Below are 22,136 nucleotides of genomic sequence, written 5' to 3'. Positions count from 1 at the left end.
TCTCAAATCCCCCCTCTACCTGGTCAGATCTCCTTAAAGACCCTGTCTTTGCACTCAAGAGAACGCCCCATGCTCCACCTCAGATTCTCCCCTCATTTCTGGCCCTGCATCCCTCATTCTCACACTCTACCTAGGCTAGCACTCACTGGTGGAGGGCTGGGGTGCCATAGCTTTGGAGGAGAGGTTTAAAGGTCTCCATATCCAGGAGCTGGCTCTGATATCTCGCCCCACCTGCCTGAGGCTGATCATTAACCCAGAACTTATATAAAGATGGTTCATGCTGTGGAATGAATATAGCACTGCCTGCAGCCATGGCCGGTACGGTTAGCCCCAGCACCATGACTGAGACCCCAGAGCCACCTCCATTGTCTGATCGCATCCAAAATGCTGCTGACATCTCAGTCATTGTCATCTATTTTCTGCTGGTGATGGCTGTTGGGCTGTGGGTAGGTGGAATCCCAGTGGCACAAGGGTGGGCACAAGGTTTAGGAGGGGGCATCTTAAGAGGGGGAGGGGTGTGGTCATGGCAAAGCTTTTCACAAATGTCGTGTTAGTATCAGAATCATATTCTTGTGTGTTGCATAAATAATGCTTACAATGAGCTAATGTGTCTCCTAACAACCCCATCGTGTGCACAGAGCCAGCACCGGGACCTTCAGATTTACTTTGCATCCCCAACACCTGGCATAATGGATAAAGATGGTATTTTTATTACTGCGTTTCTTTCACTTTCTTTTGTTGTTTGCTCACTTTCTGATTTAGTGAATTGGACTCTCCGTGTATATTGACTTTTTTTCTTTTTAATAAGTTTGAGACTGCAAATTTTCTTGCAAGCATGGCTCAGTGATACCTCACATGGTTTTCATAAGTGAGAGTAATCACAGCAGTTAAGACAGAAGTTGAGGATTATGATATTTTTTTAAGTTCTTCCAGCTCTGGGTTTTTATGAAGCGATTGTTTTTGAAGTCCTTTAAAACTTGATGCTGTAGAACACTTTCCAGCAAAATGTTTCTCTCTGTAGGAGTGCTGAAGTCACCCCTGTCAGCACCCTGGCCAGAGCCTCTGGGGTATCTGGGTGCACTTGCTGTGACTTGACCCTCATCTCTCTTCCCTTCCACTCAGGCGATGCTGAGGACCAACCGAGGTACTGTAGGAGGCTTCTTCCTCGCTGGTCGTGATGTGGCCTGGTGGCCGGTAAGTTTTCTGGACCGGTAAGCGGACCAAAGTTTTCTCGAGATAAATTTCCTGAGTGTGTGCTTAAAAGTGAATGTAGGCCGGGCGCAGTGGCTCACGCCTGTAATCCCAGCACTTGGGGAGGCCAAGGCTGGCAAATCATCTGAAGTCAGGAGTTGGAGACCAGCCTGACCAACATGGTGAAACCATCTCTACTAAAAATACAAAAATTAGCCGGGCGTGGTGGTGCATGTCTGCAATCCCAGCTACTCAGGAGGCAGAGGCAGGAGAATCACTTGAACCTGGGAGGCAGAGGTTACAGTGAGCCTAGATCATGCCACTGCACTCTAGCCTGGGCAACAAGAGTGAAACTCCATTTCAAAGAAAAAACACAGTGAATGTAGAAAACATTGGGAATGTTGATCAGTTCTGATGTACATTGGTTGCCTAGTAGCTGAGGCTGCTTTCCTAAATCTCTGACCTCATGGCTCCTCTCTGTAATTCCAGGACATGACAGTATGTCACCTACTATGGCAGCAGGTTCAGTCTGGCACTGAAGGGCCCCAGTTCAGCCCCACCTCATATTCTTTTCTTCTGCTCTTTATCAAGAGTCTTCTCCTGGCTTATGAGCTGTGCACATTCCTGCTTTGTTGCCAGTCCTGAGCTGATGCTGGCCCTCTTGTTAGGATTGGCCCTCCCTTGTCTGCTGTCCTCCTTCAATCCCTCACCTCAGCCCTTCCTCATCTGAGGAGCCGCCCGGCTCTCCCCATGGGTCCCTATGTCCCGTGCAGTTATTTATTGTGTTCCCTGTGATGGTGCTAATGCTGGTGCCTCCTGATTCGTGCCCAGTGGGTGTTCTTGTGGGGTTTTGATGTGAGGCCCCCTCAGCCAGGGTCCCACTGCAGCAGAGGCTGCATCTTCCCCTCTGCACCTGGAGAGTGTCAGCCCGGCATCACATTATACGGTGAGTGCTTAGCAAATGCTTCCTTCACAGGTCTGACTCATTTTCTAAATGGTATGAGGGGAAGTGGAGACGGGCAACTGTCCTGGCTGGGGTGATGGAAGCAGAACAACTGGAAGTTTGAAATGAATTTTATTTGGGGCATCCAATCAGTCATTGCATTTTTAGGACTGTTTAGTGAAACATGCAAGGAGGCTCAAGCGATCTTGAAACCAAAAAGCAGCTCAATCCCATCCTCTGGCCCCCTGTAGCTGCGTAGAAAAAGTGATTTTACAGAGGCCTTAAAAAGTGGGAAGAGCCAACCCCCAGTTCTCTTCTGCCAGGACTGGTGCTCATCCACGCCCACTCAAGAGACCTCTCTTGATCTTTGGGTCTTTAAAACAGCAGGCACTGTGATGGTGAGGGGCTGAATGAAAAGAGGGTCCCGTGGCTGGGAGGGTGGAGAGAAATTCCCTCCTAGCCAGCTTGGGGTCTTTGCGTATGATTAAAGGGACAAGAGATGATGGGAGATCTGGCAGTGCTTGGCCAAGGACAGGCTCAACTCAGAGCATTTTAGTAGATTGACCAATGCTCTCCCAAGACAGGGGCCAACAAGCTTTTCTGTAAAAGGCCAGATTGTAAATATTTTAGGGTTTTCTAGCCATATCGTCTATTGCAGACACAGAACCCTGCTATTGTAGTACAAAAAGCAGCCCAAGTCCGTATGGAAAAGCAATGAGCGTAGCTGTGTTCCAGACAATGAAATTTGAATCATATAATTTCACATTTTTACAATTTCACATTTCACAAAATATTATGCTCATTTAGATTGTTAACTATTATTTAACAATGCAAAAATGTAAAAACACATTCTTGGCTCATGGGCCATTCAGAAATTGACCATGGGCTGGATTAGCCCAGGGGCCGTCGTTTGCTTGACTCCTGCTCTGAGGAGTAGTGACCGAAACATCTCAGCATCTATTTTCAAGAAGTCTGATTTGGATCTTTTAACCCCAACCCTGGTCTGTTCTCTTGCATTCCAGATGGGCGCCTCTCTCTTTGCCAGTAACATCGGCAGCAACCACTATGTGGGGCTGGCTGGTACAGGAGCAGCTTCAGGAGTCGCCACTGTCACATTTGAATGGACTGTAAGTGACATCATAGGCTTTTTCCTTTAAATCAAAACCATATCCAGTGTCTTAGGATGTTTTATGCTGCTATGACAGAATATCACAGGCTGGGTAATTTATAAAGAACAGAAATGTGTCTCTCACACCTCTGAAAGCTGGGAAGTGCAAGAGCTGAGGGACCCACATCTGGCAAGGGCTTCTTACTTCGTCATCCCACAGTGGAAGGTGGAAGGGCAATAGGGCACAAGAGAGAGGGAGAGAGGGATGGAGGATGAGAGGAAAAGAAAGAGAAGAAGAGAAGACAGGAGAAGAAAAGGGAAGAGAAGAGAAGAGAAAAGGAGAGGAGAGGGTGAAACTCATTTTTTAAACTCAGGAACCCACTCCTACTATAACCAACCTACTATCTTGATAATGGCGAACATCTATTTATGAGAGAAGAGCTCTCATGACCTAATCACCACTTAATGGTCCAACCTCTCAATACTGTTGCGTTGGGGGTTAAGTTTCCGACACATAAACTTGGTGGCACACCAAGTTGAAACCATAGCATTCAGGCATATTAATGAAAGTCATATCCCAGGTTTTTCTGGGTGTCTGTATAGAATGTTCGCCTCTTTGGTTTGATTTTTTTTTTTCGCTTATTTGTTTGTTGTTATTTTCTTTGTCAGTTTTAAGTTCTGGGATACATATGCAGAATCTGCAGGTTTGTTACATAGGTATACATGTGCCATGGTGGTTTGCTGCACCTATGAACCCATCATCTAGGTTTTAAGCCCTGCATGCATTAGGTATTTGTCCTAATGCTCTCTCTCCCCTTGCCCCCCACCCCCTGACAGGCCCCAGTGTCTGATGTTCCCCTCCCTGTGTCCGTGTGTTCTCATTGTTCAACTCCTACTCATGAATGAGAACATGTGGTGTTTGATTTCCTGTTCCTGGGTTAGTTTGCTGAGAATGATGGCTTCCAGCTTCATCCATGTCCCTGCAAAGGACATGAACTCATCCTTTCTTATGGCTGCGTAGTATTCCTTCGTATATATGTGCCACATTTTCTTTATCCAGTCTATCATTGTTGAGCATTTGGGTTGATTCCAAGTATTTGCTATTATAAATAGTGCTGCAGTAAACATGCATGTGCATGTGTGTTTATAGTAGAATGATTTATAATCCTTTGGGTATATACCCAGTAATGAGATTAATGGGTCAAATGGTATTTCTGGTTCTAGATCCTTGAGGAATCACCACACTGTCTTCCACAATGGTTGAACTAATTTACACTCCCGCAGCCTTGCTCTGTAACCCAAGTTGGAGTGCAGTGGCAGGATCATGGCTCACTGACCTCCTGGGCTCAAGCCATCCTCCCACCACAGCCTCCCATGTAGCTGGGACCACAGGTGTGCACCACCCTGCCCAGCTAGGTTTTTGGTTTTTTGTAGATATGGGGGTCTCCCTATGTTGCCCAGGCTGGTCTCTTAATTCCTGAGCTCTGTGATCCTCTCACCTCAGCCTCCCAAAATGCTAGGATTACAGGTGTGAGCCACTGCACCCAGCCTCCACCTCTTATTTGACCTTCAGCACTTCTGTGGCCACATTCTGCCTAGCCCATTCCATGCACATTATTGCTCACCTCTAAGATTTTTCTCAAGCAGTTATTCCCACCAGGAATGTCATTTCTGTATGCCTTGATCTCTATGTTCACTTGATCATTTTAGCTCTCCTTTTCATCTCTCCTCCCTGAGTTCCCACTATGTGTCCAGCCCATCCTCTAGCACAGGGGTATCCAATCTTTTGACTGCCCTAGACCACACTGGAAGAAGAATTGTCTTGAACCAATCATAAAATACATGAACACTAACGATAGCTGATGAGCTAAAAAAAAAAATCACGAGAAAACCTTATTATTTTTAAAGAAAGTTTACAAGTTTGTGTTGGGCCACATTCAAAGCCAGCTTGAGCCACAGGTTGGACAAGTTTGTCTAGCACATGGCTGGACATGTGATGGATATGCTACCAGTGGCTCTTGAGCTGCCTGAGTTTTTCTCTTCTTCTGTCTTACTCTTCCTGGTGTTTTCATTTACATGCATGTGCATATTAGGTAGAAGATGATGCCTGTGTAAAGAAAAGTTGTATCATAGTGGAAGTTTAAACAGACCATCCCTGGCTGAACTCAGAAAGTGACCTTGAGTGATCACACATGCCTGTACCCCTCCCCTGTTGAAGATTTTGCCCCTACATGTACTTCAGTAGTATCCAGGAGTCCAGGATGGACCCAAGCTCCAGATATGCCCTTGCCTGGAGCTTTGTTTTAATAGTGCCATGGACACCAGAATGAAGCCAGTCTCCAGAGGCATGACCAGAATGACCTATGGACCAAGTGGCTGTGACGAGCCAGCTGCAGAGAACTCAGCTGCTCCCCCTGTCACTGTGACCTTGGGCCCCCTTAATCTCTGTAAGGTGTAAGGCTCAAGTTCCCCCTCTGTAAGATAAGAATAACTGTGCTTCTCATATCTGCCTCACTTAGGCTGAGAGCAGCGTAAGTGATATATGTGAAGACTCCGTAAAAGTTGCATATTAATGCTAGATTGTATTACTATCATCATTGTATGTGGGAAGACTTAGGGAGCACTGGTGATATTCTTCTATCTCCAGGTTCCTTTCTCATTGCTTTGTCACTCCATTTATCATTTATGCAACTCAAGAAAAATTCCCTTTGGCCAAGATTGTATGATCTTCCAGGGGTTCCACTGGGATCAGAACCCTTATCTTCTTTCCCTTTTTCACCACAACTTAATCCCCAGAAAATGGTGGCCCCTGAGTCATAGAAACAGAAAAAAAGGAACTCACAATTATATCAGGATTGTAATTGTTTGAATGGGATGGGATTAAGCCAACTTTTTTTTTTTTTAATATCCAGACTCAGAGGTCATATAAGGAGAAGGTCCACAAGCCAAGCCTCTTTAACGTCTCACTGTCTCTTATTTTGGTTCCTTGTAGTCCTCAGTAATGTTGCCGATTCTCGGGTGGATCTTTGTCCCCATCTACATCAAGTCGGGGGTGAGTATCTGTTACCAAAATGCCAGAGTTCAGTCCTAGGCACTGCTGCTCACTGCACAGAAGACCACTCACTGAGACAATGAGTATTGCCAGGAAAAAAGGCTTTATTTGGGTGCTGCAGCCAGGAAGATGGGAGCTCAGTCTCAAATCCATCTTCCTGATGGACCAAAATTAGGGATTTATATTACAGGGAAGATATGTAACCATGTATAGGAAAACAGGAATTGGGGTGGAGATAAGGAAGAGAAGTCAGTCAACAGGAAGCAGGTGGTGGGTTAGACAATTATAACGGGCGAGGGGTCTGGCTTCTCCCTGTCCAGGTGTGGTGATCTAGTGAGTTTCAGCTCTTTGACCCTATCTGGGAGAACTGATGGTTGATTTCCTGAGAGAGGAACTCAGATAAGACAAAGATAACTTTCGCAATTTGTCACAGTGGGAGGATCAGTTTCTATGCTTATTCAAATAAACCACAGACATCAGTGCTGTGGGACAACTGGGCCAGTTCCATATCCTTAGTGTTCGGGTAAATCTGTCAGACATTCATTTATTTACTTATTTTTTTTCTTCAATCATGAAACATGGGTCCCTGCCCTTCACCTGGCCTATTGCTAGAATTATACAGAGAGACAAAAAATCAGATTTCTTGACTAGAGAGGTTTCTGGTATAGAATGTGGCTGCAGCCAGTGGGGAAATCTGTGGTGCCCCTGCATGATGACCCTGGAGCAGAGATGACAGGTTTGATGGCAGAGTAAAGGTGAAGGCAGTGGAGGGGGAAGCATTATGATCAGCTCTAAGACTTGAAGCTCGAGGGTCGGAGTACACGAGGCCACCATTAATGGAGCCAAGGATTCCAGATCAGAGGCAGATGATGGATGACAAGAATGATGATTTCACTTTTCAACAGGATGAGTGTTTGGTGCATTCAGGACACTAAGGTGGAGATGCCCAGCCGGCAGTGGGAAAGTGAGGTCTGCAGATGGGTCAGGAGAGAGACTTTTGCTGGAGTTATCCATGGGAGTGTCCATCTCTTCAGAAGCATGGTTTGAGCACCCACCCTCTGCCAGGCACAGTCATTGTGCCTGGCATCAGGGATGCCTCTACAAATAAGAAGCCGTGGTTCCATCACCAGGAAGGGGCCATACACAGCACTTTCACTCACAGGTGCTTAGGAAATGCTGAGTAATCTGAATGCACAGGGCATTAAGGGTAAGTCCCTGTCAATGTCTGTCTCTGCAGGTGATGACCATGCCGGAATATCTCAAGAAGCGGTTTGGTGGGGAGCGACTCCAGGTCTACCTCTCCATCCTCTCCCTCTTCGTCTGTGTGGTTTTGTTAATTTCTGTGAGTTCAGAGACTCCTGGCATTTTAACTTCAAGAGGTTGTCAGATGGGGCCAGAGTGCTAATATCAGCGAGCTGGATGTGTAGACTGTCAACAGCCTTTAAAGGGTCAAGGTTATGGATGTCTTAAATTCGCAGGGGTGTCTCTTCAAAGTCTTAATGAGAAAAAAGGGAGCTTCCAAGATCCTGTGTTCACAGAGTGGTAGACTTTTAAGGCGTGAGAGGCTCTAGGGTATAAATCTCCCCTCTTATCAAGGATATGAAAAAATAGATGTAAAGAAAGAACAAAACGTCTCATTCAAGAACTTGTGTATATCTGGGGAGGCTGGCAGTGGTATAAATGCCAAACACAGCTCTTTAGTAGTAAAGAGAAGGACTTGGTCTCCTGCCTTTTCCATTGCGAGATAACCTTTATATTCTTTCTCAGACCATGTCCAGATTTATATTTTCATTTTCAGTTTGATTATCTGACACGTGAACCACAAGGAAAGTACTTTGTATTATTATACTGATTTTTCTGACGTTCACTCTATCTAAGACCACCATGGTAAGACATATGTCACAAATAAGTGTTAAAAAATTTTAAAGTACATTTTAAGTACTTTTTAAATAAAGTCACATTTTTGGGGGGCCTGGTGCAGTGGCGCACACTTGTAATCCCAGGACTTTGGGAGGCTGAGGCAGGTGGATCACTTGAGGTCAGGAGTTTGAGACCAGCCTGGCCAACATGGTGAAACCCCGTCTCTACTAAAAATACAAAAATTAGCCAGACATGGTGATGCGCACCAGTAATCCCAGCTACTTGGGAGGCTTAGGCAGAATAACTTGAAGCTGGGAGGAGGAGGTTGCAGTGAGCCAAGATCACACCACTGCACTCCAGTCTCGGAGACAGAGCGAGACTCCATCTCAAAAATAAATAAATAAACAAACGTTACATTTTGGGGGAGATAATCAGTGAGGAAAGAAGGAATCTGAAGATTCAGCAGCAGGTGTGAAAAACAACGAGTAACTTATTTGCTCCTCATGTATCAGTGACTAACAAAATAATCTCAAGTTCACAGTCTAGGCAGGTGTCTGAAAGTTCATGAGAGAAAAGGTTGACCTTTCCTATTGCTTCTCTGTTGTGCTGAGTCGTTGTTGGAAGTGAACTAGATGCTTAGATTAGATGGCATGAGCCTTCCCAGTGCAATGTGAGCATTGCCCAGCACTGACTGCATATTATTGAGCTGTGTGTGCGTGCAGCAAAGATTCTTGAGCAATGGGAGTTTACCATCTGGCTAAGGAGATAAGAATTCTGCATATGAAATAATTAGTCTCGTATGACAGTACATGCAAACGTACTAAAATACATGCTGAACTAGAGTGCACGGACACGTACAGAAAATGTGCTGTGCACACCCAGAGAAGAGGATACTCCCTGATGGATGGCATTGGGGGTCGTACTCTTGGAGAGGGCACTTAAGTATTCCCCAGGATGGGAAGGTTAGGTGAGGCAGAGAGAAGCAGAGTAGCTCACAGGTGTCAGGGACTTAGAGTTCACACAATTTTTAAATCGTTGGACTTGCTAATCTCCCAGTTCTCCTCTGGTGCTGATATCTACAGCTTTATGGTTCTAAAGCAGACCGGGGCAGTGGCTCACACCTGTAATCCCAAAACTTTGGGAGGCCGAGGCAGGCAGATCATGAGGTCAAGAGATGGAGACCATCCTGGCCAATGTGGTGAAACCTCATCTCTACTAAAAATACAAAAATTAGCTGGGCATGGTGGAATGCACCTGTAGTCCTGGCTACTCAGGAGGCTGAGGCAGGAGAAATGCTTGAACCCGGGAGGCGGAGGTTGCAGTGAACCGAGATCACACCACTGCACTCTGGCTGGCGACAAGAGCGAGACTCCGTCTCAAAAAAGTAAATAGACGGCCGGGCGCGGTGGCTCAAGCCTGTAATCCCAGCACTTTGGGAGGCCGAGACGGGCGGATCACGAGGTCAGGAGATCGAGACCATCCTGGCTAACACGGTGAAACCCCGTCTCTACTAAAAAAAAAAAATACAAAAAACTAGCCGGGCGAGGTGGCGGGCGCCTGTAGTCCCAGCTACTCGGGAGGCTGAGGCAGGAGAATGGCGTAAACCCGGGAGGCGGAGCTTGCAGTGAGCTGAGGTCCGGCCACTGCACTCCAGCCTGGGCGACACAGCGAGACTCCGTCTCAAAAAAAAAAAAAAAAAAGTAAATAGATAATTTTTTTTTTAAAAAAAGAGCACGAGCAGGCATGAAGACAGAGAACAGAGGACAATGCACAGTGAAAGGGGCCCCCGAAGGATGCAACCTCCCAGGCTGGAGGGTTGCTGGTGGATGGGGAGGGACAGAATGTTGGTGATCTGAGTGTGGGTGCAGGGAAGCCATGTATAGGTCCGTGGCTGTGCAGAGTCCATGGTTGGCTGGAAAGACACCTTAGCAGGAGTCCATTCTTGCCTGCAAGTTTATGTCTTAAGTGACATTAATAATGATTAACCTTAGACATGACCTTTTGTGTACTCTTACACTGTGATAACGGATTGTGTCCTAGTTACTTATTAAACAGATCGTTATGAGACATTAGGACAGTACAGTTTTCATAACTCTCCTTTGCCCAGGTTGGAAAAGATCATCTCGTTCACTGGTTCTCAAACTGTAATAACATTTGTATTGAGATTTGATACAAACTATTATCTAATCTACAGTCTTTATTCAGATATTGACTATTGTTTTAATACAGTCCTTTATAGCAAAAGAAAATTCTGATCCTTGCAATTCCTCTTTATTATAAGAAATATTTTACAGTCATTGTTAGTGTAACTGATGCCACTGAATTATATACTTAAATGGTTAAAATGGTAAATTTTATGTCATATATGTTTTACCACAATTAAAAAAAAAGTCATTGGTGGCTGAGCCCAGTGACTTCTGTCTGTAATCCCAGAACTTCGGGAGGCTGAGGCAGGAGGATCACTGGAGGCCAGGGGTTCCAGAGCTGCCTGGGCTAAATAGTGAGACCTTTGTCTCTTAAAAAAAAAAAAAAAAGATTATTTAGCCGGTGTGGTGGCACACATTTTTTGTCCCAGCTACTTTGGCTGAGGCAGAAGGAGCACTTGAACCCAGGAGCTAAGTTATAGTGAGCTAAGATCACGCCACTGCACCCCAGCCTGAGTGACTGGAGTAGTCCCTATTTCTTCAGAAAAAAAATCATTGATAATATGTCGACTACTTATATATAATTTCAAAACCATGGATTTAGTTCTTTAATAGTGCTATATAATAGAAACAATGGTCAAGGAATCCATAATAAGATAGTGTGTTTTAATATGAAAATGATTAAGTACAGCCGGGCGCGGTGGCTCAAGCCTGTAATCCCAGCACTTTGGGAGGCCGAGACGGGCGGATCACAAGGTCAGGAGATCGAGACCATCCTGGCTAATACGGTGAAACCCCGTCTCTACTAAAGAATACAAAAAAAAAAAACTAGCCGGGCGACGAGGCGGGCGCCTGTAGTCCCAGCTACTTGGGAGGCGGAGGCAGGAGAATGGCGTGAACCTTGGCCGGGCGCGGTGGCTCAAGCCTGTAATCCCAGCACTTTGGGAGGCCGAGACGGGCGGATCATGAGGTCAGGAGATCGAGACCATCCTGGCTAACACGGTGAAACCCCGTCTCTACTAAAAAATACAAAAAACTAGCCAGGCGAGGTGGCGGGCGTCTGTAGTCCCAGCTACTCGGGAGGCTGAGGCAGGAGAATGGCGTAAACCCAGGAGGCGGAGCTTGCAGTGAGCTGAGATCCGGCCACTGCACTCCAGTCCGCTGAGATCCGGCCACCGCACTCCAGCCTGGGGACAGAGCCAGACTCCGTCTCAAAAAAAAAAAAAAAAAAGAAAAGAAAATGATTAAGTAGAACTACACATCAAGTCAAAATGCTGTGGCGTAATACCCCTCTGTGGATGAGGATAAAGCAGTATGAGTGAAGACAGCTATAAATGCAGGCAGAGGCAGCTATGCATGTGTGGCACCTCCACAAGTAACACTCTTTCTGAAATGCTGAACATTTTTTTAAAAGTGAAATGTTCCCTCAATATTAGTTGGTATTCCTGGAAAACCCCAATGTACATTAGACTTACGGAAAGTACTTTGTATTTGTACAACTGAGTTGGGATCTAGGCTCAGAAAATCAAGAACAGGTTTTTGGCCAACATCAATATCGGGTGGGATGATAAAATGTCAGATTTTATTTCAAATCTTAGAGAAAAATACAACCGTCTCCTGCTACACTTGTTTCCAGTCCCAAGTTCTGCAAAGAAACAGAGACAGAGTCTCACTATATCTTCCAGGCTGGAGTGCCGTGGCACAGTCTTGGCTCACTCGGCTCACTGCAACCTGTGCCTCTCAGGTTCAAGCGATTCTTCTGCCTCAGCCACCCTAGTAGCCAGGCATGCACCAACACGCTTGGTTAATTTTTTTTTGTATTTTTAGTAGAGATGGGGTTTCACCATGTTGGCCACGCTGCTCAGCCTCCCACAGTGTCTCTCATATGTTTTTAACTATTTGAGATTGTTATATACATCATTGCCCTTTAACCCCAAAAAGTTCAATGTAAATTTTCTCCCAGATTTAACACTCATTGATGATTCTACCTGATCCAGTGATTTTTACCTGATCCAGTCTTTACTGTGGCAGTTGTAAAATGATGGTTTTTTTAAACTAAGCCTTCCCTGTATATCATTATTCCTAGGAGCAGGGATAATTTCTTGCAAAACCACAGTGGAATGATCAACTCAAGTAAACATAACATGGATACACTAATCTACCATTTACATTCCAGCTTTGTCAATTGACCCAGTAATATCCTTTTTATCATCTTTTCTTCTCCAGTGCAGGATGCGGTTCTAGGGTTAGGTGCCACATTCAGTTGCCAAAGGTCTTCGGCCTCCTTTCTTCTGGAACATTTCCATACCCCTTTTCTGTCTTGGATGACACTGACATTTTGAAGGACAGAGTCCCTACTCCACCTTTCTTAATATGACAATCTTTATTTTGGATTTGCCTGATATTTCTTCATGGTTGGATTCAGGTTATGCATTCTTCTTGGCTGGAATACTGCATAAGTGATATATCCTACTAAGAGTATCCTGTCTAGAAGTATTCAGGGCCCATCTGTTCCTCAATGGTGATGTTAATTTTAATCACCTGGTCAAAGTATTGCCCAATTTCTCCACTGTAGAATTACTGTTTTATTTTCCCCTGTAACCAATAAGCGGTCTGTGATAGATGCTTTAAACCATTGAAATATCCCGTTCCTCTTCAAATTTTTCCAGTAGATTTAACATTCATAGATGATTCTTATCAGATCCAATCTTTACTATGATGGTTGCCAAATAATAATTTTCCAACTCTAGCACTCCTTCCATAGTTCCCAGCCAGCATTCAGCAGGCTACTGAGGGCAGGAGTCTTCCCTTCTCTATTTATCTATTACTGATATTGGACTGATACATTCCTATTTATCATTGGTTTACCAATATTATTATATGCAGTTATTTGATACTTTTTTTTTTTTGAAATGGAGTCTCACTCTGTCACCCATGCTGGAGTGCAGTGGCGCGACCTCAGCTCACTGCAACCTCCACTCCTGCCAGGTTCAAGCGATTCTCCTGCCTCAGGCTCCTAAGTAGCTGGAACTACAGGTGAGTGCCACCACGCCTGGCTAATTTTTTGTATTTTTAGTAGAGACGGGGTTTCACCATGCTAGTCCGGCTGGTCTCAAACTCCTGACCTCGTGAGCTGCCTGCCTCAGCCTCCCAAAGTGCTGCGATTATAGGCATGAGCCACCGCGCCTGGCCAGTTATTTTGATACTTATACCACATTTGGCCAGTGAGAGTTCCTCAAACTGGATTCTGTGTAAAGGATGGAGCATGATCCCATCATTTTGTTGAGCAATTTCTTAAATTCTGGCCTAACAAAATGTTTCAGACTCATCTTGTACCAGCCCTGCTCCAGCCCTGGAGTCATCTGTTTTTCTGGGACAGCCCTGGCTCCTTTAGTGGGGAACGGTATTAGAAACAAAAATCTAGGTGCTAAGTGTGCTTATTGGGTTGACTTTTTTTCTTGACTCTTTTAGCTGACGGAATTAGGAAATAAATGCATACATACACACATGTAAATGCACACACAGAAATAGATATATTCATACACACACATACATATACTTTCTAGGCAGCTATACACATACATATACAGTTTAGAAATCATGAGTTCACACGAATACCTCCAATTCCAATCCAGCTTTATAGAGTAAATTGCCGTCTGCAATTCTATATTTATATGTTCCTTCTTCCACAATTGAGAATCCTGGCCCTCCAAGCCATCAACATATATATACACACACACACACACACACATACAGATATATATATACACACACACATACACATACACACACACACACACATATATATATAGTTTGTTTGCTCAATCCTATAATGCATCAAAAATGGTTACAGAAATGCTTCAGGACATTGTCCTGAGCAAAGATTTTTTTGGATAAGACCTCAAAACCACAGATAGCAAAAGCAGAAATTGACAAAAGACCTCAAGTGATCCACCCGCTTTGGCCTCCCAAAATGCTGGGATTACAGGCATCAGCCACTGTGCCTGGCCGAAACAAAAATAAGTAAAAAAAATTTTTTTTTTTTTTTTGAGACGGAGTCTCGCTCTGTTGCCTGGGCTGGAGTGCAGTGGCCAGATCTCAGCTCACTGCAAGCTCCGCCTCCTGGGTTCACGCCATTCTCCTGCCTCAGCCTCCCCGGTAGCTGGGACTATAGGCGCCGCCACCTCGCCCAGCTAGTTTTTTTTGTATTTTTTTTTTTTAGTAGAGACAGGGTTTCACCGTGTTAGCCAGGATGGTCTCGATCTGACCTCGTGATCCGCCCGTCTCGGCCTCCCAAAGTGCTGGGATTACAGGCTTGAGCCACCGCACCCGGCCATAAGTAAATATTTTTAACAAGAAAATTATTTCCGAATTGCCTCACCCATACTGTTACAAACAAACAAACAAAAAATGAATTCAGAACTTATTTGCAGTCCTCCATCCCCACCAGAAGACTAGTGTATCATCAAACATGGTGTTCCTCACTTCACCAAATTTTTCTGCCTTTTCTAGAGGTTTCTCCTGGGTGTAGGTCCCTGTTCTGAAAGGCAGCTTTGGCTGTTGGTTTTGAGAGCTTGTTTGACCCAGACTACTCTGAACCCTTTTGGAATTTACCAAGTAGCGTTTATAGTTGCCCACTGGTTATTAAAGCAAAACCTCTTCTCTGCTCTGCTATAGTTCTGAAATTGTCCCACTGTGCTTCTCAGCGGTCACCTGGTGGCTCTGTGGGGATGTCGAAGTTTCTTCAGATAAGCTACTGTTTCTCTCTGCCTCCTCCCAGATCTTGCTGTCATGCAGGTCTTGTGGCTGAGGTTGATTTGCACCTGCCATCTTGCCTTTTGGGCTTCATGGAAATACCCGGTCATCTAATTTTGTTGGTTTTGCCATAAACTTGCTCTGTCTAATGTAGAGAGTCATGGAAGTTCACAAACCATGCTACCACATTCACCATCTTCCTAGAATAATTTGTCTATACTTCTCTAAGTGTTCCCCACATATTTCACTAAGTAAAATTCCATGATAGCAGTATAACAAAGTGCTTAACCATGTAAGCTTCTGAGTCACACCACACGGGTTTAAATCCTGAGCTTACCACTTTCTATCTGGTTGATCCAGGACAAATTCCCTAAGCCTCCGTTTTCTCAGATGCAAAATGATGACAATAATGCCTACCTGACAGGTAGTTTGGGGACATGGAGAAGGGTAAGGGTGGATTCTGTCAAGGCTTCAAGACAGAGATGATCCATTGGCAGCTTAAGTTTTTCCAGAACAGAGAAAAAAATGTTACCCAATTCGTCTCTTAAAAACGGACTCAGTTCTGTTAATAATTTTAGGAAAATTAAAACGAACAGATAATTATAAAAATCCTCATTGGCAAACAAGAATACTAATTTTAAGAACATGTATCTTATTAGTTTTTTATATATACACACACACATATAATAACTAGCAGGAAATTGTCCTGAATTATTCATGTTAATTATGCTGAGCCAAACATTGTAGATAGGAAAATGTACTTCCCACTGAAGTATGTTTGCCTTAGAGAGATTTCTAAGTTGATCATAATCTCCCTTTTTTATGGTTAGACCTAAGGGCCCTAGGAGGGTCAGAGACACATGTAATTAATTGAATTCCAGCCAGCATGATGCTTTTACAGCACAGTCTGCATAATCTAAATTAATTCTACATTTTCCCTTCAATTTCAAAAATAATCATAACTGACCCCCCAATTCAAACCAATTTTCAATCATTGTAGTACACATATATTTGGAATATATATGAAACAACGTTCTTTGGTTGTATTCTATTTTGGTACATACTTTCTTTCTTTCTTCTTTTTTTTTTTTTTTTTTAGACAGAGTCTCGCTCTGTCGCCCAGGCTGGAGTGCAGTGGTGCGATCTCGGCTCACTGCAAGCTCTGCCTCCCGGGTTCATGCCATTCTCCTGCCTCAGCCTCCGAGTAGCTGGGACTACAAGCCCCCGGCCACCATGCCCGGCCCATTTTTTGTATTTTTAGTAGAGACAGGGTTTCACCGTGTTAGCCAGGATGGTCTTAATCTCCTGATCTCGTGATCCGCCCACCTCAGTCTCCCAAAGTGCTGGGATTACAGGCTTGAGCCACCGCGCCCGGCCGCTTGGTACATACTTTCTATCCAATTACCGCTCACTGCAGCCTCAAACTCCTGGGCTCGAGGAGAAGATATATTTCTAAATACTCCATCACAGTCGAGGAGCTTCCTATAAGCAATTACTCAGCCTCTCTAAGCCTCGTGGTACAGAAAAAGTTCTCAGGACATGTCACCTCATTTAATAAGCACCTCAACTGAGCAAGGAACTAACTTCTATGAGAATATAGAAGAGAGTGAAGACAGTGAAAATCATTTTTGAGCCTTTATGGAAGGTATTACTCTGGGGCCATCTCAGTGGAGTCTTGAAGGATAAGTAGGAGTCTATCAGAAAAAGAAGGGTTAAGAAGAGTGGGCCGGGCGCGGTGGCTCAAGCCTGTAATCCCAGCACTTTGGGAGGCCGAGACGGGCGGATCACGAGGTCAGGAGATCGAGACCATCCTGGCTAACACGGTGAAACCCCGTCTCTACTAAAAAAAGACAAAAAATTAGCCGGGCGAGATGGCGGGCGCCTGTAGTCCCAGCTACTCGGGAGGCTGAGGCGAGAGAATGGCGTAAACCCGGGAGGCGGAGCTTGCAGTGAGCTGAGATCCAGCCACTGCACTCCAGCCCGGGCGACAGAGCGAGACTCCGTCTCAAAAAAAAATAAAATAAAATAAAAAAAAAATAAGAAGAGTGGACATTGGGGCAGAGAAACCAGTGGCCTCAAATGCATGTTTCTTTCTCATCCTGACTGTTCCCTTTTTAGTCAGACATGTTTGCTGGCGCTATCTTCATCAAGCTGGCCTTGGGATTGGACCTTTACCTGGCAATCTTCGTCCTCTTGGCTATGACTGCTGTTTACACCATCACTGGTGAGTATGTTGTATATTTTTCTCACTCAGACTGTCTTTTGCTGATCCCACCCCAACCTGCAATTAGCATTCTCAGTGTTAGCCTTGTCGCTGCCGAGGTAAAGGCACCGTTTCATTCCCACTATGAGAGTCAAGCACAGCACCAGAAACACAACTAGAGCATAGAACACAGAATCCTCCGTATTAGAAGTGAGTATCTTGATGGAAGGGAATTATGTGGGGGATGGGGTAGGAAACAGGTCATTTGGTTCAGCTATGTGTTTGGTACCCAGACTGGCACTCAGAATTCAGCATATCATCCCCACAGACGGTTGGGAGGAAATAGCAGCTCAGACAGGAGACTAGCAAATGAAAGGTGAGGTTCAAATGAACACAGGATGCCAGGGCATGGCCTTGGCCGTGAATGGTACAGTTGAGAGAGGAGAACTGGAGCAGTGGGTTGCTGGCGGGAGGTGACGTGTGACAGTAGTCCAAGCAGGCCCTCGTGAACCAGGTATGTTGATGCGCTGCTCACGCATACCAACATAAGGATTCAAGTATACCAGCTGAGTTGGAAGACGCAAGGAAGAATACCAGCTACAACAGTCAAAACAGTTTGGGGCCATTTCGGTGCATTTGAGCTGTCAACCTAAAATAAGTGACAGAGAGACCAACTCTCCAAAATGAGGAGTTTCTTCGGGAATAGTGAGGGATTGCAAACAGCATATGTCCCGTGGCAGACCATAGAACTTCCAAGGGGGTTGGGGCAAAGGGGAGACTTTTAAAGACAGAGAGCAGAAGTCCATATAAGCTGTTTTGAAACAAAGATGATTGTTTCACCTGCTTCCTGCAGATGCTGGTGTTTGTTTATTGGTGGTACTGGCTGTTGCTAGGAGACAGTCTTCATGATAATGTCTTCCAACAGTTCCTGTTACCGGCATAGGTGTATGAGGGCCCTACCTGCATGGCCTCCCAGCCCCATTTTGTTAGGGTTTAACGTAAGTGTCACTATTTCGGTACAGACAACTTCCACAGAGCATGTGTTTCAGAATAAGGGAGCGATAAGGGCATGAGTCTCCTGTGTTCAGGATTCATCTTATTTTCTCATGACACTCTCATAAAGGGAATATCTTGTTGCAGGTGCTGGTGACTAACTAGTCTGACAGCCTAGTTAGTCTAGACTTGAAAAAGAAGCTGGGTTTGGGTTTTTGTTGTTGTTGTTCAACACTACAGCAAAAGACAAAACACAGTAACTATATCTGGTACTGAATTAATGAAACAATAATATATTCCAACACTAGAGCAAAAGTGGTTTTGCTAGATATTTTAGAGCAAGTGCACTGTGCTGAATGGGTGTAAATTGAGGGATTGTTAAGAGAAACTTTCATAGTATTAAAGTGCTGCCTTTTCCCCTGCTTAATATGCAAAAACTGACACAAAGATGAAACTTCACTGTAATTCACAGAAACTTTGAATCATGGCAAAGCAAGGGAATTAGGAGAACCAGTGCTGAGGAGATCATGATGTCAGGACAAGCTTGTGGCTCACCTAGGAGCTTTTGATGTCTTCTACTGGGTCATTTCCAGGTTCTGGGTGGAGGAGAACCCAGTGGTGAAGGCAAATACATGGGGACACATGGATAAAATGCCCTGGTTCTTTTCTTTCTCTCACCAGGGGGGTTGGCCTCGGTGATTTACACAGACACCCTCCAGACCATCATCATGCTGATTGGCTCTTTTATTCTCATGGGGTTTGGTAAGTGATGACCCTGCGTGCAGTGCCCAGCGGCCAGAAGTCACGGGACTCGTTTCTGTTCAGTCTGTCTGCTCCTTATTGGGATGCCTTCCAGTTCCATCTGGTCACACTTTCCCGTCATTTATATAATCCCCATCACTGAAATAACTGCCTGACTTCTTTCTTGCTTTATTATCTCAGCATAAGGAAATGGATGGTGGGGAAAAGAACATTACTTTCTTTTAAAAATTATTGCTGGCCGGGCGCGGTGGCTCAAGCCTGTAATCCCAGCAATTTGGGAGGCCGAGATGGGTGGATCACAAGATCAGGAGATCGAGACCATCCTGGCTAACACGGTGAAACCCGTCTGTACTAAAAAATACGAAAAACTAGCCAGTCGAGGTGGTGGGCACCTGTAGTCCCAGCTACTCGGGAGGCTGAGGCAGGAGAATGGCGTAAACCCAGGAGGCGGAGCTTGCAGTGAGCTGAGATCCGGCCACTGCACTCCAGCCTGGGCGACAGAGCAAGACTCCGTCTCAAAAAAAAAAAAAAAAATGGCCGGGCGCGGTGGCTCAAGCCTGTAATCCCAGCACTTTGGGAGGCCGAGACGGGCGGATCGCGAGGTCAGGAGATCGAGACCATCCTGGCTAACACGGTGAAACCCCGTCTCTACTAAAAAAAAATACAAAAACTAGCCGGGCGAGATGGCGGGCGCCTGTAGTCCCAGCTACTCGGGAGGCTGAGGCAGGAGAATGGCGTAAACCCGGGAGGCGGAGCTTGCAGTGAGCTGAGATCCGGCCACTGCACTCCAGTCCGGGCAACAGAGCGAGACTCCGCCTCAAAAAAAAAAAAAAAAAAAAAAATTATTGCTTAGGTAAGTTATCTCATGTAACCTTAATTTCTTTGTGTGAAGGACAGACAAAATCAGTAGCAGTGGGTTGACAATTTTACAGAAGTATTTGTACATTAGATTCAAAGTCCAGAAACCTTTCATTTACATAGAATTTTTATGAAATGAAGGATTAAATAGTAGGAAAAAATTTGAGAACTGAATATTAGTTCAACTGAATCATACACAGACATAGAATACATGACCTATGTTTGTGTATTCTAACAATGTATTGTAGTGGATTTTCATCCAAAACATCCATAACCTCATTATGACTATTTTGGATGGAAATCTATTGCATTGTGACAATACACAAATATAGGTTGGAGTTTTCTTAATAATGCTCACTTACTAGTATCGTTCAGTTCATTGCCATCAAGCAATATTGACGTAATTTACAGCTTGCCAATATTTGTTTTCTCTTATTATGGTATTTATCTTTGCATAGGAAAACTAGCCATACTGGACGGCATGGACACAGGACAGTTCTATCACTGCAGAATGTCTCTGTTGCACAGTGCCACTCCGGAGGCTAGTTGTTAGCACCAATTCTTTGTGTACTTTCTATTCAGTTATCCAGAACTTCTGTGCTGTTCTTGTTCATGGTGCCTTGGTTTCTGGCCTCAGTGATGCACTCCCTGGCATTAGGTCTCTAAACCTCAATTCTGCCATCTTTAGGATGAAGAAGGGGACTCTCATCTCTTAGAGTCTCCTATGTATTTTTGTTACAATCCATATTTATCTAATCAAAGCAACTTCCTTGTATTGTCTGTATCCTTCACTCGACTAAGTTCCTGCCTTGCACATTTATTTTGCACATGATCCTAGCACAGTGTTTGGCACATAGTAGTCCTTCAGCTAAATAATGAGATAGATTAATGTTAACCCTACAATTGTATAATACCCTGATGAATTTTTCATCATTTAAAGCTATACTAAGCTACCCCAGATGCCTGGGCTCAGCTTTTTGAGAGCAATCACAATTCTCTTCTGTACCTGACTAGCCTTTCCAGACCCGAACAGGCTGAGTCTCATCACTTTCCCTTGTCACGTCTAACCTGCCACCCCCAATTTCTGCTTCTTATCTTTCCAATTTTTTTTATTGTAACAGGCAAAATATAGTGTTGCACCAGAAAACCAGATTGCAAGTAAGATCAAAAGAGCCAAGCTCTGGGTCAAGAAGAGAGGCCTTTGCCTCCTGATCTTTTCAGAGGAGCTGGGGCTTTCTGATGGATAATTTCATGGGGCTCACTTTGTTAGTTCACCTTCCAGTTTGCTTATGCTCTAAATGGTTCTGAGATATCAGTGTCGGCCTGTTGGATAACAGCTTCGTTTTTACCTTAAAAGAGACACTAACTCAAAATTTCAAAGAGCAATATAGGAAGACAAGTCAGAGTTATTTGCTTTCTGTACTTCGTGAAAGTCAATCTGGTAGCATAGGCAGTGCCAGTGGAGGTACCAGAAAGACATGGATCTGGGAGAGGGTCACTGAGGATTGGACTGGGCTGATGGGAGGTGCTTGTGTACCTCCACCAAAAAGGAGTCATCATAAACATTGGACATCTTAGATTTCAGTAAGACACCTCATTTTACTCTGATGCCTTTTTAGCATTTAACGAAGTTGGAGGTTACGAGAGCTTTACCGAGAAGTACATGAATGCCATCCCGTCCGTAGTCGAGGGGGACAACTTGACAATCAGTGCCAGCTGCTACACACCTCGGGAGGACTCCTTCCACATCTTCCGAGATCCTGTCACTGGGGACATTCCATGGCCCGGAATTATATTTGGAATGCCCATTACAGCTTTGTGGTACTGGTGCACAAATCAGGTGAAGTGTGTGTGTGTGTGTGTGTGTCTGTGTGTGTGTCTGTGTGTGTACATGTGTTTGTTGTTCTTGTCTCATAGAAAAACATTTAGTTTCTATTTTGCACACACATCGTTTAAAGAGTCAAACACTTCTTCATTTTTGTTTTTTGTGTTTTTTTAGGTGGAGTCTCACTCTGTCACACAGGCTGGAGTGCAGTGGCATGATCTCAACTAACTGCAACCTCCACCTCCCGGGTTCAGGTGATTCTCCTGCCTCAGCCTCCCGAGTAGCTGGGATTACAGGTGTGCACCACCACGCCCGGCCAACTTTTGTATTTTCAGTAGAGACAGGGTTTCACCATGATGTTGGCCAGGCTGGTCTCAAACACCTGACCTCAGGTGATCTGCCCACCTCGGCGTCTCAAAGTGCTGGGATTACAGGGATGAGC

At 44.8% G+C, this 22,136-nt stretch overlaps 1 protein-coding gene across 5 annotated transcripts in view; it reads left to right on the top strand.

Moving 5' to 3' along the window:
• The first annotated feature begins 208 nt into the window (after positions 1–208).
• LOC117096191 (solute carrier family 5 member 4) overlaps positions 209–22,136 on the top strand; it is a 38,110-nt gene continuing 16,182 nt past the window's right edge. The window contains exons 1-8 of one of the 5 annotated variants that reach the window (XM_033233237.1): positions 209–446; positions 1,123–1,194; positions 3,157–3,261; positions 6,235–6,294; positions 7,532–7,636; positions 17,172–17,277; positions 18,931–19,011; positions 21,489–21,709. In XM_033233237.1, the coding sequence (XP_033089128.1) occupies positions 288–446; positions 1,123–1,194; positions 3,157–3,261; positions 6,235–6,294; positions 7,532–7,636; positions 17,172–17,277; positions 18,931–19,011; positions 21,489–21,709 (909 nt within the window). In that variant the 5' untranslated portion in view covers positions 209–287. Of the gene's footprint in view, positions 447–1,122; positions 1,195–3,156; positions 3,262–6,234; positions 6,295–7,199; positions 7,264–7,531; positions 7,637–17,171; positions 17,278–18,930; positions 19,012–21,488; positions 21,710–22,136 lie in introns of those variants that run through there. The other 4 variants (XM_033233238.1, XM_033233234.1, XM_033233235.1 and 1 more) reach the window with 4 other exon arrangements.

This window comes from Trachypithecus francoisi, unplaced genomic scaffold (genome assembly GCF_009764315.1).
Source record: "Trachypithecus francoisi isolate TF-2019V2 unplaced genomic scaffold, Tfra_2.0 Lachesis_group14, whole genome shotgun sequence".
NCBI lineage: Eukaryota > Metazoa > Chordata > Mammalia > Primates > Cercopithecidae > Trachypithecus > Trachypithecus francoisi.
The sequence above is the reverse complement of the archived record's forward strand: the minus strand, read 5'-3'. Positions and strand labels throughout refer to the sequence as shown.